Source organism: Vipera ursinii, assembly GCF_947247035.1.
Source record: "Vipera ursinii genome assembly, chromosome: 10".
In the NCBI taxonomy this organism is placed as follows: domain Eukaryota; kingdom Metazoa; phylum Chordata; class Lepidosauria; order Squamata; family Viperidae; genus Vipera; species Vipera ursinii.
Genome location: NC_139520.1, coordinates 18944645 through 18961532, shown reverse-complemented (window position 1 = coordinate 18961532; position 16888 = coordinate 18944645). Strand labels below are relative to the sequence as shown.

The 16888-nt window shown below is 43.5% G+C and overlaps 1 protein-coding gene across 2 annotated transcripts in view; it reads right to left on the bottom strand.

Annotated features, from left to right (window-relative positions):
- Positions 1-16888, bottom strand: part of FTO (FTO alpha-ketoglutarate dependent dioxygenase) — a 151362-nt gene that overhangs the window by 94868 nt on the left and 39606 nt on the right. Inside the window, exons 4-8 of one of the 2 annotated variants that reach the window (XM_083370607.1) lie at positions 14801-14944; positions 11101-11180; positions 9728-9871; positions 5497-5616; positions 4926-5312 (exon numbers count right to left, since the gene is read on the bottom strand). In XM_083370607.1, coding sequence (XP_083226733.1) covers positions 5301-5312; positions 5497-5616; positions 9728-9871; positions 11101-11180; positions 14801-14944 — 500 coding nt within the window. In that variant the 3' untranslated portion in view covers positions 4926-5300. Of the gene's footprint in view, positions 1-4925; positions 5313-5496; positions 5617-9727; positions 9872-11100; positions 11181-14800; positions 14945-16888 lie in introns of those variants that run through there. The other variant, XM_083370606.1, reaches the window with a different exon arrangement.

The window sequence follows — 16888 nt, the reverse complement described above, 5'->3', positions numbered from 1 at the left end:
CCTTGTTTGACGCACACAAGAAGCCCTGTAATCTATGTGTACAGTGGCAGTTCTTTATCGGTAGAAGAGAGTCTTTGTAGCTCAGGATTGAAAGGAGGGGTCCTTGGTGCTCTCCGAGCTTGGTGGTCTTCTTGCAGACGTTTCATGGCCGAACTAGGTGACGTCATCAGTGACAGAAGAGGATGGGGTTTGCAGAGAGGAGGAGGAGGAGGCCTGTGCGGTCCTTGGTGCTCTCTGAGTTTGGTGGTTTTCTTGCAGATGTTTCATTACCCTACTAAATAACATCAGCAGCAGCAGCACTAGATGTCATCTAGTTTGGTCATGAAACATCGGCAAGAAGACCACCAAGCTCAGAGAGCACCAAGGACTGCATAGCCCTCCTCCTCCTCTTCTTCCTCTCCGCAAACCCCATCCCCTTCTGTCACTGATAATGTCAGCTAGTAGGGTCATGAAATGTCTGCAAGAAGACCACCAAGCTCAGAGAGCACCAAGGACCCCACAGTTCTTTACCATGCCCAAACTGTCCATACGCAAGTCAACTTGCAATGCCTCCCTTCCTTCAATGCACAGGAGACAGGTGGAGACTCAACCAAGGAGGTTCGCTGGACACTTTTGCCCTGCCCTACATGCTCTGTTTCTTCCCATGAATTTCCAAACAGAAATATGCTCTTTAAGTTCCTTTTCCTATACCGCCCCCTCAAAACTCTACACTGGAACAAGTGCAGAGAGATCTTCTTTCTTTTAACCCAACTCTGGGGAGACCTTCAGAAAAAAGCCCAGGGCTGTAGGTTAGGAGTGAGTAGCTGGGAGAAAAAATAATTAACCGATCTTGGAAGGTACCGGTGGCAAAATCTTTTCCTGCCTCTGTCTGGAAAAATCCACGGACGTGTCTATAAAATCTACAGAATCTGGACTGAGGGTTTTTGGGTTAAGGTTTTAATTTTTAATTATTTGGGGGCTATTTAATTTAATTTTATTTTAACCTGTATATATATTGTATTGTTTTAATTTGCCCTGTAAAACGCCCTGAGTCCCCCGGGGAAAAAGGCAGTGTATAAATCGAAATAAATAAATAAATAAATAAATAAATAAATTTGACCTGGAGGTGTCATTCCAGCTGCTGAGGGCTGAGGAGCCTTGGTGGAGCAGTGGGCTAATGCCTCCCTAAGTAACACCAGCTGCCTGCAATTAGTGCAGGTTCGAGTCCCACCAGGCTTAAGGTTGACTCAGCCTTCCATCCTTCCCAGGTAGGTAAAATGAGGACCCAGATTGTTGGGGGCAATTAAACTGACTTTGTAATAATGCCGCTTGGGGGTGTGTGTGAAAGCCCTAATAAGCAGGCATATACATAGAATGAAGGCTACTGCTAAGCTTGTAAGCCGCCCTGAGTCTTCGGAGAAGGGCGGGATATAAATGGAATTAAAATAAAATAAATAAAAATTTCAACTCCAAAAATTAGCGGCTCTTGTTGGAGAAATTAAACCCCACCCAGCCTTCCTTCTCCAGGTTCTCTAGAGCAGCAGCAGCAGCAGCAGAAGGGGAGGACAAAATAGGAAGCTGGAACACAGTGGGATAGGAGAAACCCCAAATAGATTCTTGATTGTCCCCCCTCAGATCTCATCGGATAGCAGCCTGCATCCATTTTGTAGCTGCGGATTACGAGGATGCCAAAAAACGGGGCTACTCGTTATTGCTCGGAGGTTTTTTGGGCGATAATGAAAATTTTTTTTTTTAAGATGCACACCTCCTTTGAACCTCTGACAGCTGGCTCGGCAGCAAATTACAGTATGAACACGAACCGTCTCGAGATGGTATCGTTCCATTAAGTGCAGGGTTTTGTGGAAAATAAAATGTTCATATGCTGGAACGTTCACCTCTTTGTCTAGCCTCAGTCCTGGAGCCAAATTCTTCCACACCTAGCAGAGCTTAATTGCAATTTTTTTTTCACCTCCCTCGCTTAAATGCAAGTTTATGATATCATGAGGAAGCTGATACATTTGAATAAAAGCCATCCCCATCAAGTATATACTATCATGCACCCCTCTTACCATTAAACCTGGAATCAACTCCCGCTGGTCTGGGCAATTATTATTATTTTTTTTCTTTCCACCAAATCTGCGTGAAACAATTCTGTGCAAACCTGTCCTCCATTGGCAGGGATGCCAAGGTGTCTCCCCTCTCTATCCTTCGACTTAGCAAGCAAAGCATTATTTTAGCCCAAGCTTATTTTTAAAACCATTTGAAATTCACGGGGAGGGGTTCCACACACAGACAGACACACAGACACACATTTTATATTTGTCTTGGCCCCGCTCTCATTCTTGCCCAAACAGACTCCTTGTTTTTTTTGTTTATTGCCTCTCACATCTTTCCAGGTTTCAGCATAATGTTATAAACATTTTTATAGGCAAGATAAATGTCAGTTTGGCCAGCTTCTGCATGCAGGCTGGACCGTAGGACTCAGGAGGTCTCTGTACTGCATCTCAAGCACCAATTCGGCATCAGCCAGACTTGGAAAAGCCAGGCATTTCCAGACTCTTTTCAAATGGAAACATTGCCTTGGAGTCGGCTGAGAACTTCGCCTGGATGCTCAGCATGATAAAGTGTGAATCCCGGTCGCTAAAATTAATACATCACTGCGTATATTTCTGTGCACACACTCACATCTGCCCCAATCTCTCTCTTTTTTAAAAAAAAAATTAAACAGACAAGGGGTAGGAGGGAAAACAAAAAAACAAAAAACGGAGGAGACCCAAAGTTTAAACTGCTTTGGCTTTCACCTTTCGCAATTCAGAGTCTCATAATAGAGGAAGGGAGCAGAAGACCAAATGGATTTTTATCAGAATGTCATTCAAATGAAAGGTTTAGCATTTACATCACAAGAGCTAGCCGGGTGAGGCGAGCCTCCCCTGAAGGGAAATAAATGCCAGGAATAAACATTGGAATAATAAAATAATAACATGTATGTGTGGTGTAGGGGAGAAGTAGACTTTTTTAAAATTATTCTTTCACGGAATCTCAAAGCGGACAATGGGGTGGATTCGTCAGAAAAGCTCGATTAACATGTCAAAAATAAAATGACACTTGGTTTCATTTTTTAATAAAAAAAATATATATCCATAAATGTCACAAATCACGGGAATGATCAAACACTGCTTTATAGTGGCAGCCTATAAATATACGGACAGAATGAGAAAATTTGTTCTTGCGTAAGAGAATAAATTAGTTGCACCTTACATTATTTTTGTCTTCTGCTAACAGGTAATTTTGTTTTAAGAGGCAGGTGAGGATGGAAGCTATGATGTGTTAAAAATCTCCGGGCAGCCATGTAAACAAAGATGTTATATTTATATGTGAAGCATTCTTTTTTTTTTAATCTTTAATTCTACGGAAACCAGATCTGTTCCAATATACTGCACTTTCTCTGCTGAACTGCTGTTGAATTTGTTAGTCCACAACTGATTTCCTGTATTACAAAGTCTTAGAGATTATGGTTAACTTGAAGAAACAGCTAAATGTTTGATACTTATCCCGATATATATTAAAAAAGCATTAGGTTTCTCCTGCTCTCTCCTAAAGATTGTAGCTCAATACTGCCCCCTGCTGTAAAGCAACATTAAAGAAAAATATATTATTAAGTGTTTGGGACTTAGGACAGGTATGAAAAGGAATACGGAAGAGAGAATATCAGAAGTCTAAGGATAATTAGCAAGAAAATGTATTTTAAGGATTTGGCTCAAACCAACAGACTTTGCAAACAAGGATTCTCTTGTTTTGCAACAGCTCCGATTAACCACAATTTCATGCGTTCAAAGTCATGAAGTTGCTCTTTTAAGATTTAAATTAGAAGCAGCTTCTGTCAGCTTGGTCATTTTTTTCTTTTCTTTCTTTTTTTTTTTTTTTAAAAAAAGGTTTCCCAGATCACTGATAAATATCACCTCTAGTCCCTCTGAAAGGCGATAGCTCCTGTTTCTAATTAGACCCACCCCGTTTGCAAAGAACGCAGCCCTTGAAAATTCCTTGGCCACGAGAGATTTTTCCATGTTCCTGACACACAGCAGAGATAAGGTAACAACCCGACAACTTTCCTTGGCCTTTGCCCAGCACACCGCAACTTACCAGGAGGAAAAACTCAGACTGGAGAGAGAGAGAGAGAGAGAGAGAGAGAGAGAGAGAGAGAGAGAGAGAGAGAGAGAGAGAGAGAGAGAGAGAGAGCGCTAAGTTCTTACCCATCCACCCCATTGAAGGTGGAACTCTTGGAAAAGTGTTTTCCAAACTTTTTGACAGCTGCCTCCCTGAAAAATTTGCTCCATGCGCTCCCCTTGCGCTTTCAAAGATCTTTAGGAAGGAGCAGAGGGCAAAAATTGACAATACACATAGGGGCCCTTGGTTTCCACCAGAAGCAGAACCTGGATTCAGATAGTCGCTAAATGATGCAGTTGTTAAACAAGCCTTCATGTGACCGGACTTGATTTTACAACTTTTGCCACGGGTCATTAAGTGAATCGCAAGGCTGTTCAATGAACTGCGCGGTCTTTAGGCAAATCTGTCTTCCCCGTTTGATGTTGCTTGTGGGAAACCAGCTGAGAAGATCACCAGTCGTCATCACGGGACCCTGAGACTCTTGCAACCGGTTGTAAATGCGAAATTTGAATCACGATAGGTGTGGACATGATTGATGGACCCTGGAAAGCAGCTGTCATCCAGAATAGAGTAGAGTAGAGTAGAGTAGAGTAGAGTAGAGTAGAGTAGAGTAGAGTAGAATAACAGAGTTTGAAGGGACCTTGGAGGTCTTCTACTCCAACCCCCTGCTCAGGCAGGAAACCCTATACCATTTCAGACAAAGGGTTGTCCAGTCTCTCCTTAAAAACCTCCAGTGATGGAGCACCCACAACTTCTGGTTGGACGAGATGTCCTCTAAAGTCTCTTTCAACTCCCCAGAGGCAAAAGATGGCCTCCAATGAAATCGGATCATTGGTGTAGCGTATTTTCCATGGGGTCGATTCAGCCTCCCCATGGAGATGTGGCAGAGGTCCTTCCAACCCAGCAAGTCATTCAGGATGCCCCCCCAGGCCAGAGCCAAGGGCCTCCCTTGTGACTTTTCAAATAAGGTACCTTCCTAATTCTTTGATACAGTACCAAAGGAACAGACGATTTTGTTATAATCTAAGTCAGTTTTTTTAACAGAATAAAACGTTGGCATGGAGACTGCTTGCTGGTGGAATTCAGTCTGTGAGAGGCTGGGTTAGTGGTTTTGTATCACTGCAATGGTTCTTTCAAAGAAGCTTCAGCTGACTATTTCACCTCTTATTCTGAAGGGCCAAAAAATGGGAGAATTAGCTTATGAGCCACTGAATTTCAAGGCTCAGCTTTAGGCCTGATTGGAGGGCACGTGGCTAGAGGCGGCCCATCCCTGCCATTTAACCATTTGGAAGCAACAGTAAAGAGAAGTCCAGGACATAGTCCTAAGAGCCTAAGGCCTTGAGAAGAACATACCATGAGCTCCATTCGTCTCCAAAGTTCTTCCAGATCTGCCATGGGCTTGTCCCACCAGTCAGTACACCTTCTGTACCGTTTCCCCTGGAACCAGAACTGCCGCAACCATTCAAATTCCACCTGTTTCAAAAACAAAACAAAACATCTTTTTTTCGAAAGAGATTGACAACGTGGTTTATAACGGTCTCCTTTTCAATCGAGTTCAGGTCGTGGTAACGATACGGACACCTCCTTAAGAAGCATAAGAAAATGCTTTCCACAGCTTTCCAATGGATCTTTCCCCCCCACACACTTTAACTTCCCTATAAAGCTGAGTACCGTCCACACCCAAATATCGATCGGTCTGAACTCTGCTGAGCTATTTCCCCAGGTGTCCCAAAGGTGCTTTTCCAAAAGGCAACTGGCCCTTCTTGGATTTTTCTTTGAAAACGTTTCGCTTCCCATCCAAGAAGCTTCTTCAGAATTGACCCACAGTCACCCAGTTGGTTTTCATGTCTAAGGTGGGACTAGAACTCACAGTCTCCTGGTGACTGGCCCAAATCACCTAGATGGCTTTCGTGACTAAGGCGGCACTAGAACGCTCAGTCAGCTGGTGATTGGCCCAAAGTCACCTAGCTGCCTTTCACGGCTAAGGTGGGACTAGAACGCTCAGTCTGCTGGTGATTGGTCCAAAGTCACCTAGCTGCCTTTCACGGCTAAGGCGGGACTAGAACGCTCAGTCTGCTGGTGATTGGTCCAAAGTCACCTAGCTGCCTTTCACGGCTAAGGTGGGACTAGAACGCTCAGTCTGCTGGTGATTGGTCCAAAGTCACCTAGCTGCCTTTCACGGCTAAGGCGGGACTAGAACGCTCAGTCTGCTGGTGATTGGTCCAAAGTCACCTAGCTGCCTTTCACGGCTAAGGCGGGACTAGAACGCTCAGTCAGCTGGTGATTGGCCCAAAGTCACCTAGCTGCCTTTCACGGCTAAGGCGGGACTAGAACGCTCAGTCTGCTGGTGATTGGTCCAAAGTCACCCAGCTGGTTTTCACGCCTAAGGCGGGACTAGAACTCACGATCTCCTGCTTACTAGCCTGGTGCCTTAACTGCTAAACCCAACCGGCTTCCTCTACTTTACAGTGATACAACAGGTTAAAAATCTCCAAGACGGTTTGAAAACAACCAAGTTCAATATTTTATGTTGCCAAGAGCACAGCTTGAACCCGACCATACAACATTTAACATTTCAAAAGCAAACACAGTTCCTTTTTCTCTGTAAGTCTCACTTCTTGATGTTCTTTCTTTCTTCTAGTTTTTTTTTCCCCCTCAAAGAAATGTTCCAATATGGTTGTCAATTCTGGTCAACTGGAACTGCCTATTTATCTCTGCTTACAATCGACATGTTTGTACACCCAAAGACGCTTAAATTCCATTTCAGCCTTCACCTGCGACCACAAAGAAACATGTTCTCTTTATCCTAACTTGCCTTGTGATGGGCGGCAAACAAAGAGAAACTTGGAGATGAAGCAAGAGTTCTACAATTAACTTTTCACCTGGGAGGATTTTCGCACCCCTACACTGGCTTCCTCCTCCTTTAGGCAAAACAGAAGGGACATTAAGTTGACGGTTGCTAAATACCTGCTTGATGAGTTGTAACAGCTTTCTATAGATTTTGTTTAAACAAAGAGAGAGAGAAAAAAAAAGAGGCTATAGATGCAAATATTTAGACAAAAAAAAATAGAAGGAAACCCCGTTTGTAAAATACACAGAGAGGATTAGTGGACACTGGTTAACAGAAGTGGATGTTAGCGTTTCAAAAAAAAGGTTACATAAATAGTTTAACTTATTCTACAAAGTTAAGAATGCGGGTCCCTTCGGGAGAGAGTTCAGCTCGAGTTTATTTAACCTTCAGTATTTAAAGGTGCTGTTTTACTTTTAAGGAGCCATATTTAAAGGCATTTCTCCTTTTTCCCCCCCTAAGGGATGATAAAGGAGAGAAAGGAGAGGTGATCTCCAGTTTTTTTTTTTTTTAGTTATTTAAAGGGAGAGGGGGGTTTCCAAGACAATTTTTGATTCCTGGCCACCACCCAGACAAGTCCTTGCAGTTTTATTGCCAAGAATTCAGAAATCTTTGCCTCCTTCCTGGAGCTGAGGGATAGAGACAGGCCCAAGGTCACCCAGCAGATTTTGCACCTAAAGTGGAACTAGAACTCACACTCTCCTGCTTTCTAACCTGACGCCTGAAGTACTACATCAAACTGGTTTTCTCTCTTTAAGGTGAGGGAAGCTTGTCCAGAATCCAAGGAGGGAGGGGGCTGAACTCCAGAGTAGCAAGGAGCAAGAGACAATGAAGTTGTAGATAGTTTGTGTAAGAGAAAGTGGCCGAAGACAGCTCCTCCTTAGTAGTCCCCAGACTGCATGCTAATTTTTTTTTTTAAATTGTTGCAATGAAAAAAATCCATTTAAGGCAAAACCGGCAGCCGTCGCAGTATGTGCCCTCAAAGCAGAAAGATGTACAAACGTGCACAATTTTTTTTTGTCTTGATCTTCCCCTGCTTGCTAGCACTTGATTCTACCTCTGTGTCGCATCCACCCCTCTCCGTTCGCCCTTTGAGCCGTTATGAAAGGCGTGCTTTAAGAGCGACGGTCAATAAGGCATGGGAGAAAGGCCACAGAGCTGTTGGCTGACATTTGGTGAGCCCAGGGTGGCATCGGTCCCCGGTTAATTATTTAAAGGCCCTGGGCTTATTAAATGCCACCCTAGGTAGTGATCTATACGCTTCCTCTTTTCCGAGGCCAGCAGACCACCGGCTGAGTTGCCATTTCGGTGCAGTGCGCTGGAAGCACACTTCAGCCTTAAGACACCAGTGTGCTTGGCAGCTGCAGCCTCACTCTTGGTGCTCGGAACACCTTGGCAGCGCGTGTTCCATTTCAGGATCCAGGTTCCAAGTCAATCTCAGTGAACAAGCAACGTGTCCTATTTTGCATGCAGGATGCAAACAAGCTGGTGGCTGAACTTTGCTTCCAGACTTTCGATGAGACAGTGTCTTCTAAGATGAGCGTAAGGGAGTTGGTATGGTGAGCACATCACTCCAGCATCTACCTGCCTAAAAAGCAGACCCACCACATCTGGTGTGGGTAGGTAGAAACAGCTTAGTTGAACACCTTCCAGTAGCCTTAGGTCAGGGTTAGGCAACCTTGGCTCTTTTATGACCCGTGGACTTCAACTCCCAGAATTCCTGAGCCAGCCATGTCACAGAAGCACGCTTACCTGAAAGAAAATCAGTGGCTGTTCTTTCTTTTTTTCTTTTTCTTTTTTTAAAATAACCAAAAGCTGAAATCCAAGGCTCTCTGGATCAGCAAACAGCCAAACTACCTCCATTATTCTAAAGTAATTTGTACACTCTAAAAAAAACTTCACATCCTGGGACTGACAATCTGTTCTCAGATTCATCCTTTTTGCCAAGAATCCAGTCCTACTTAACATTTCCCAGTCAACTAAAGCCAGGTGGGCAGCTGATGGTGATTTATACTGCCTCTTTGATGAAACTAGGCTTAGAGATCAAAGCCTCCAGAGCAGCTTCCTCAATTCTGTGCCATCCAGATGTGTGAGGATATAACTTCCAGAATACTCAGAGTTCGGGGTGCTGCAGGGTGTCGCCCTAAGGTAGCTGGAGATCTGAAGCTGGAGGAGGTCACTGAAGACCTTCCTTCCTTCCTTCCTTCCTTCCTTCCTTCCTTCCTTCCTTCCTTCCTTCCTTCCTTCCTTCCTTCCTTCCTCCTTCCTTTTATCCTCCCTCCCTTCCCTTTATCCTTTCTCCCTGTACTCACTCCTTCCTTCTTTCTCTTCATCCTTTTGCCCTCCCTCCCTCATTGCTTCCTCCCTCCCTTCTTTCTTTCTTTCTTTCCTTCCTGTACTCCTTCCTTCCTTCCCTTCATCCATCCCTTCCTTCCTTCCTTCCTGTATTTTGGGGTCACAAGAAAAAGAACCAAGAAGATACCCTGAAATGCTTCTGGGGATGAAGTTATGTTAAGAATACTGTAAACAAATCTTCTGTTCTAACCGATAGATGTGCTAAAATTCATCTGTTAACCTATAGTAGCACCCTGAGGCCTTGCCATTTTGGATGCTAAACGCTTGTGAGGAGACCTAAAATGAGGCTGATGATCTTATATAGAGTAAAACCAGAGAGAAAGGAACAATTCATCTACTTTTCTAACAGCTCCAGAATTGCCACCCCTTCCCTCTTCTTACCTCACTGTGAGTTTTTTCCACTCGCGTTATATCTCCGACCTCCAATGATTTCAGGGACGGGCCCTTCAAATCAAGATCGGGGTTCAAATTCTCCAGCGCTGCCTTGCATTGGTCCAGAATGTATGGCAGGGTCCCCGTTGAGCACTGTTGGTATTGATGAACAAGAAAAAGAAAGTTAGTATGGAAAATAAAAAAGACTGGGATTTTACCACAGCAGGAAGACAAAGCCAAGTAAATCCTATTATAATTTAGTGGATGAGGTGAACCTTGTCCCTGAGATCTCTAAACCATGGCTTACAACTCACAGAGGGCTACTCAACAAACCACTGTTAAATGAATCAAATGTAAACTAAGTCCAAATCAGTCCTACCCAGGAATTCAGAGTATTTGAACTACTGGTACTTCTAAGGTCAAGGGCAAAGAATCAGGACCGTATAAGTTAAGTTGCAATTAAGAAGATTTATATATGTTAAGTTGCAATTAAGAAGATTTATTGCTCAAGCCCAGGCACAAGAATCTAATCAGCTCAAATTCAAGATTAGTTCCAGATAAAGGTCAACATAATTCAAGAGGGGTTGGACTTCGGACATTTGTGGCAATGTAATGGCTCAAGGCTAATGACTCACTTAACTCCACCCACCAGCTCTGCCCTCTCCTTGATACCTACTAGACTTGTTTGTATGTGTTGTGTTTTCTTAAACAACACACTTGAATCGTGTTTCACTTAACAACCAGGTTACTAACTTATCATCTGCAGTGATTCCCTTAACATCTGAGGCAAGAAAGGCTGTAAAATGGGGCAAAACTCCCTTAACAAATGTCTCACTTAGCGACAGAAATTTTGGGCTGAGTTGTGCTCGTAAAGTCGAGCATTACCTGAATATGTGATGGTTGCGGCATCCCGGGTCATACAAATAACATTTGTGACCTTCCCACTTAACTTCCGACAAGCAACCTTAACGGGGGAAGTCAGAATCGCTTAACGACTGCTTGATTAACTGCAATGGCTCATTTAACAACCGTTTGATTCACTTAACCGTGGTGATTCACTGAACGACCGTGGCAGAAAGGGCAGAAAGGTCATAAAACCAAGCGCAGCTCAGTCAACAAGTGCCTTGCTTAGCCATGGAAATTCTACTTCCAATTCTGGTCATAAATAGAGGAGTTACCTGTATCCAAAAAAAATCTTAGCGACTCAGATTGTAGGAGGCAGTTAAAAAGCAAATGTAAAAAAATAATAATAATCAGGAAAGGTCAACAGGTTTGTTGTGCATTGCTGCAAAGAACAGGGTGAATTTGTCTGTGCACTATCTTCAGTCGCTGTGTCCAAATTCTCAGCCCTCGATAGCCGTTCCCACAATTTTGTTACTCACTTCTGCCACTCGGTGTGTGGAGCTGAATCTTGACCGCCGACCAGCCAGCACACAATGTTGGTGGGTCGTATTCAGATCATCTAGGAAAAGACCATTGAAGTACACATGACTATTCACCCCTGAAGAGAGTTTTAAGGAAATTAGACGAAAAGGGACCCTTGCACTTATGACTGTTGCAGCATCCTCCTCGGTCACATGATCAACATTCGGGTGCTATTTAGGAAAGCAGAGGATCCTGAGGTGAACCTGATCACCACTAGTGACCTTTGGTGGAAATCGACCAAAGGGAGTAGCAACCTGGAATTAAGGAGAAACTTCCTGACAGTGAGGACAATTAATCAGTGGAACCACTTGCCACCAGAAGTGGTGAATGCTCCAACCCTGGAGGTCTTTAAGAAGAGGCTAGAGACAGCCACTTGTCTGAAATGGTGTAGGTCAGTGGTGGCGAACCTATGGCACGGGTGCCAGAGGCGGCACTCAGAGCCCTCCCTGTGGGCACCTGCGCCGTGCCTCGGAGGTGGCAACTGTCCCTCTTCAACCAGCCACCCCCCCACAGGTGTCCCTCCCCACGAGAGACATTGAGGTGACCACACCCACCTTGGCCACACCCACCCAATCTTCCATGACCACCACAGCCATACCCACCCAGTAGGCTATGCCCACCTGGCACCCAGCGATAAATAAGTGGGTTTTGGGTTGCAGTTTGGTTCGCCATCACTGGTATAGGTCCTCCTGCTTGAGCAGGGGGCTGGACTAGAAGACCTCCAAGGTCCATTCTATTCTATTCTATTCTATTCTATTCTATTCTATTCTATTCTATTCTATTCTATTCTATTCTATTCTATTCTATTCTATTCTATTCTAGCTATTCTCCAAAGCACCTGAAAGCAGGACAAGAAGCAACGGATGGAAACTAGTCAAGGAGAGAAGCAACCTAGAACTAAAGAGAAATTTCCTGACTGTGAGGACAACTAACCAGTGGAACAACCTGCCTCCAGAGGTGGTGAATGCTCCAACACTGGAGGTTTTTAAGAAGAGACTGGACAGCCATTTGCCTGAAATGGTATAAGGTTTCCTGCCTGAGCAGGGGGTTGGACTAGATGACCTCCAAGGTCCCTTCCAACTTCTTCTTCTTCTTCTTCTTCTTCTTCTTCTTCTTCTTCTTCTTCTTCTTCTTCTTCTTCTTCTTCTTCTTCTTCTTCTTCTTCTTCTTCTTCTACTACTACTACTACTACTACTATTCTATTCTATTCCATTCCATTCCATTCCATTCCATTCCAAGGTAGAGGCTGTTTCTGGGAATAAGCTAGTCCTTAAGTTACAACAGTTCATTTAGTGACCATTCAATGTTACAACAGCCCTGGAAAAAAGTGACTTAGGACTGTTTTTCACCCTTACGGCTGTTGCAGCATCCCCTATGGTCATGTGATCAAAACTGAGACGCTTGGCAACTGGCTCGTATTTATGACGGTCACAGTGTCCCAGGAGGGTCACGAGATCCTCTTTTATGACCTTCTGACAAGCAAAGTCAACGGGGCGGGGGGCGGGGGGGGGAAGCCAGATTCAGCCAACAATCCTGTTACTAACTTAACACTTAACAACTTTGGCAAGAAAGGCCATCGGATGGACCAAAACTACACTTAACAGCTGTCTCGCTTAGCAACAATTGGGCTCAGTTGTGTTCGTAAGTCGAGGACCGTCTAGCAACTATTAACAACCGCAGCGATTCCCTTGCAGTGACCACGGTGGCAAGAAAACTCACAACCTGGGGCAAAGCTCACTTAACCAACATCTCTCACATCCAGGATCACCCGGCACTGTTGCAAAACTATCCCGTCTTCATTGCAAAAAAAAAAAAAAAAAAAGTCAACACTCCTAAAAGCCCCTAAAATAAGAAATTATTCTGCAGTTGCCAGAAGAGGCACGTTTAAGAGAGGGGCGGGAGAAACTCTGCGTAATTAATCAACAGAAAACGGAACAAGACCGTTGTAAGCTTAGAAATCTCACAAGATCAAAGTCCGAATGGCAATAAGTACATTTTGGGGGGTTGGGGTTGGGGGGGGGCTGGGGTTGCTTGAAAAAAAAAGATAGATGCAGGGGGTACGCCGGCTCACAAGTGGGGTCGGGTTTCCGAAGTCAACCCACTGAAAGGCGGCCGTACCAAAGAGGTTTCCCCGGTTGAGCCTGTAATTTTCCAACCACACATCAACTCCACTCAAAGGTGCTCAGTTTTGGCTGTGCCTTGAAGTCTAACTCACTCGGGCTTCTGAGGATGTTTACTCCGTCTTACTCCCCACCAAAGGGAGGCCCGGTTGAATTTATCCCCCAGCTGCGTTTAAGCCCCTAACCTTCCAGCAATCCTTTGATCTATAACAAACAGCTGTGGCTTCAACAGGCCCGACATGTATTGTTCTTCCAAGGTCCCTTCCAACATCATCATCATCATCATCATCATCATCATCATTATTATTATTATTATTATTATTATTATTATTATTATTAATCATCACATAGACAGCCAGATGTTCAGATTGGATTTGGCATTTTTGTCTATCGAGTCCTTACCAAGGACCTGGAATAGGCAGATGTGGATGTGTGATGGTGTTACAGATAATCGTCGCAGGATGGAAGCAGTTCCTAGTAAGGCCGCCTTTTGCAATTGACTGATGGTGAATTTGTCAATGCCGATGATGGTGTTCCAGTGGTGCTCCAGTTGTTTTGGGATTGCACTCAAGGTGCCTATTACTATTGGTACCACCTTGCTTGCCTTTGCCACAGTCGTTCTGTTTCTATTTGTAGGTCTTTGTATTTTGTTATCTTCTCGTTTGCTCTGCTGTCTCCAGGCACTGCCACGTTGTTGTTGTTGTTGTTGTTATTCTGCCTTATGCAACAACTGACACCTACTGCTAGGATAGGTTACACTGTATGATCTAGGCAGGATTTTTCCTCAAGGGGCAAAGCTATGATGCAGAATACGGTTATAATTTGCATGCATAATACACTGTGTATTTGTGCAATACACATTTTTTTTCTGGTGCAAGTCATTTTGCATAGCATCATAATTTATGGCAAAAACACAGCTAATTGTCTTAGGGGAAACTCTGGCTATTTTCTCCCAACTTTGATCCCATCCCCTCATTCACCCCCAGAAAAACTCTCCTTGTTCTAGAAGTGGAGGAAATATCATTTAAATGCAGCTTTAAATATTGTGCAAACCCATAGTGTGATTAACCGCAGTGGGTTGCTAAACCATAAAGCATAGTTTGCAAGTCATCACTTGGTCGATTCGCCAAAAACACTAAGCTAAACATCAATAAACCCTTCACGGTATAGCAATAAGATTTATCTCTGGAGGGTTGACATATACAATTTGTCCACTTTTTGACCATAATTAAAGTTGGGTCATAGTCCCAGTTTTTTCATGAAAAGCCCAGGAATAACAGAATAGTAGAGTTGTAAGGGACCTTGGAGGTCTTCTAATCCAACCCTTTGCTCAAGCAGGAAACCCTAGACCATTTCAGACAAGTGACTGTCCAATTTCTTCTTAAAAACCTCCAGTGATGGAGCACCCACAACATCTGGAGGCAAGTCCAGAAAAGAGAATAGAATAGACTAGAATCATGATAGAATAGAATATAGAGTAGAGTAGAGTAGAGTAGAGTAGAGTAGAATAGAACATAAACTTTGTGTTTGAACTTACCAAGCATAAAGTAACAGTCTCCCTGATGAAGTGGAATTGCTAAGCCTGGTGTCTCTATATCCCAAGCAACTTTCAGGCCAACATGCCAAACATCTGGATCTCTGCCAGCTGCAGATTTTTCTTCAAGAACACCACCATCAGCTTCTGAAACAAAACAAAAAAACCCTCTTCAAATACAAGAACAAATCTTCCCCTGTAGAAGTTTTAAAAGAACAAGGAAACCACAACCTCACAAAAGAAATCTGAACATCAAGTCAGCGAATAAACTGTTGACTCCCATCTCCCAACCTCATTTTACAATTGGGTGGATGTACACATTGCAGCAATTTTGCTGGCTCCTTTTTTAAGTAAGCCACAAATGTAGGCTAGTTTGTACAAGCTAATTTGTTTGTGCAACAAATTAGATTCCAGCTGTGTGATTCCAGCCTTAACTGTTGAACTTCCCTCCATAATCGAGCACGGGAAGTTGCTATGTGAACACACTACAATGCAGTGAAAATATAAAAAGAAAAAGAAAAAAGAAAAGAATTAGAAAATAAGAAAACAGAACGTTGACTTCTGTACTCCTGTCAAATAATTGCTAACTTACTCTTAGCACTGATTTTTAACAGGGTTTATTTTTTGTAAAAAGCGGTTAGCTCCTCTCAGTATAATTTCCATTTTCGTTTTGTTTTCAGAGAAAAAAAATTACGGCAAATAAGCAAGCACTCTGATATTCAAAACAGGAGAGAGAACTTCGGGAATCAGATCTGAAGGATCTCTCAAAAAGCAGGCAAACACAATGACAAAACTCCCTCGAATCTTAAAAAAAAAAAAAATCAACTTGGCAAGCATTTCCTTATTTTATGACTGACATGTAAAACCCCGATCTAAATAAATATCCCATCAGCCGCGTGTGATGAACAACCTCAGCATTAAGAAGCTGAGGTCAGCAGCGGTGTCTCTCTGTGCATGAAATAATGAAAGTTATAAATCTTTTTTTTTCCAGTTTGGGGAGTTGAAAAGTTATGATAAAAATAAGAGAAGGAAGAACGATGGCTCTGACAACTCTTTGCATGGGGTAAAAAAAATAAATTTGTTTGCCTAAGTAAGCCTTTTTTCTTTCTTTCTTTCTTTCTGAAGAGATTTAGAGAACGCGAGTATTCGGAATTGTCTCTGTGTTACACACATACAGCAAAAATAAGGCTACTGGTTGGTTAAAGAGACTTCTATTGGATAATGATATTTTAACTGACGCCGTCACTTGGCGTCCAATTCAGTGGTTGAATTCTACTGGTTAATGGCCTCTGTTAGCAAAAGATTCACCCTTCTAGGAAAGTAGAGGCACCTGAAGAATGGTTGCAGGAATTGGGGGTATGTCTAGTCTCTTTAGAAGGCCAGATCCTGAAGCTAAAACTCAAATCCTTTGGCCACCTAATGAGAAGGAAGAACTCACTGGAGAAGAGCCTAATGCTGGGAAAGATGGGGGGCAAGAGAAGAAGGGGACGACAGAGAAGGAGGTGGCTGGATGGAGTCACTGAAGCAGTAGACGTGAGCCTAAATGGACTCCAGAAGATGGTAGAGGACAGGAAGGCCTGGAGGAACGTGGTCCATGGGGTCACGATGGGTCGGACACAACTTTGCAACTAACAACAACTAGTCTAATGAAGAGAAGGACCAGGGGTGACATGACAGCAGTCTTCCAATATTTGAGGGGCTGCCACAAAGAGGGGGTCAACCTATTCTCCAAAGCACCTGAAGGCAGGACAAGAAGCAATGGATGGAAACTAATCAAGGAGAGAAGCAACCTGGAACTAAGGAGAAACTTCTTGACAGTTAGAACAATTAACCAATGGAACAGCTTGCCACCAGAAGTTGTAGGTGCTCCATCTCTGGAAGTTTAAGAAGGCATTGGACAACCATTTGTCTGAAATAGTATAGGGATTCCTGCCTGAACAGGGGGTTGGGACTTCCAAGATCCCTTCCAACTCTGCTATTCTCTTATTCTCTTCCAATTGCCTACACAACTTCAAATCTTTTAGTTTACACAACACGTGCATAGACATCATAGAAGTGAATTCAAATTTATGTATGTATTTATTTAAAACC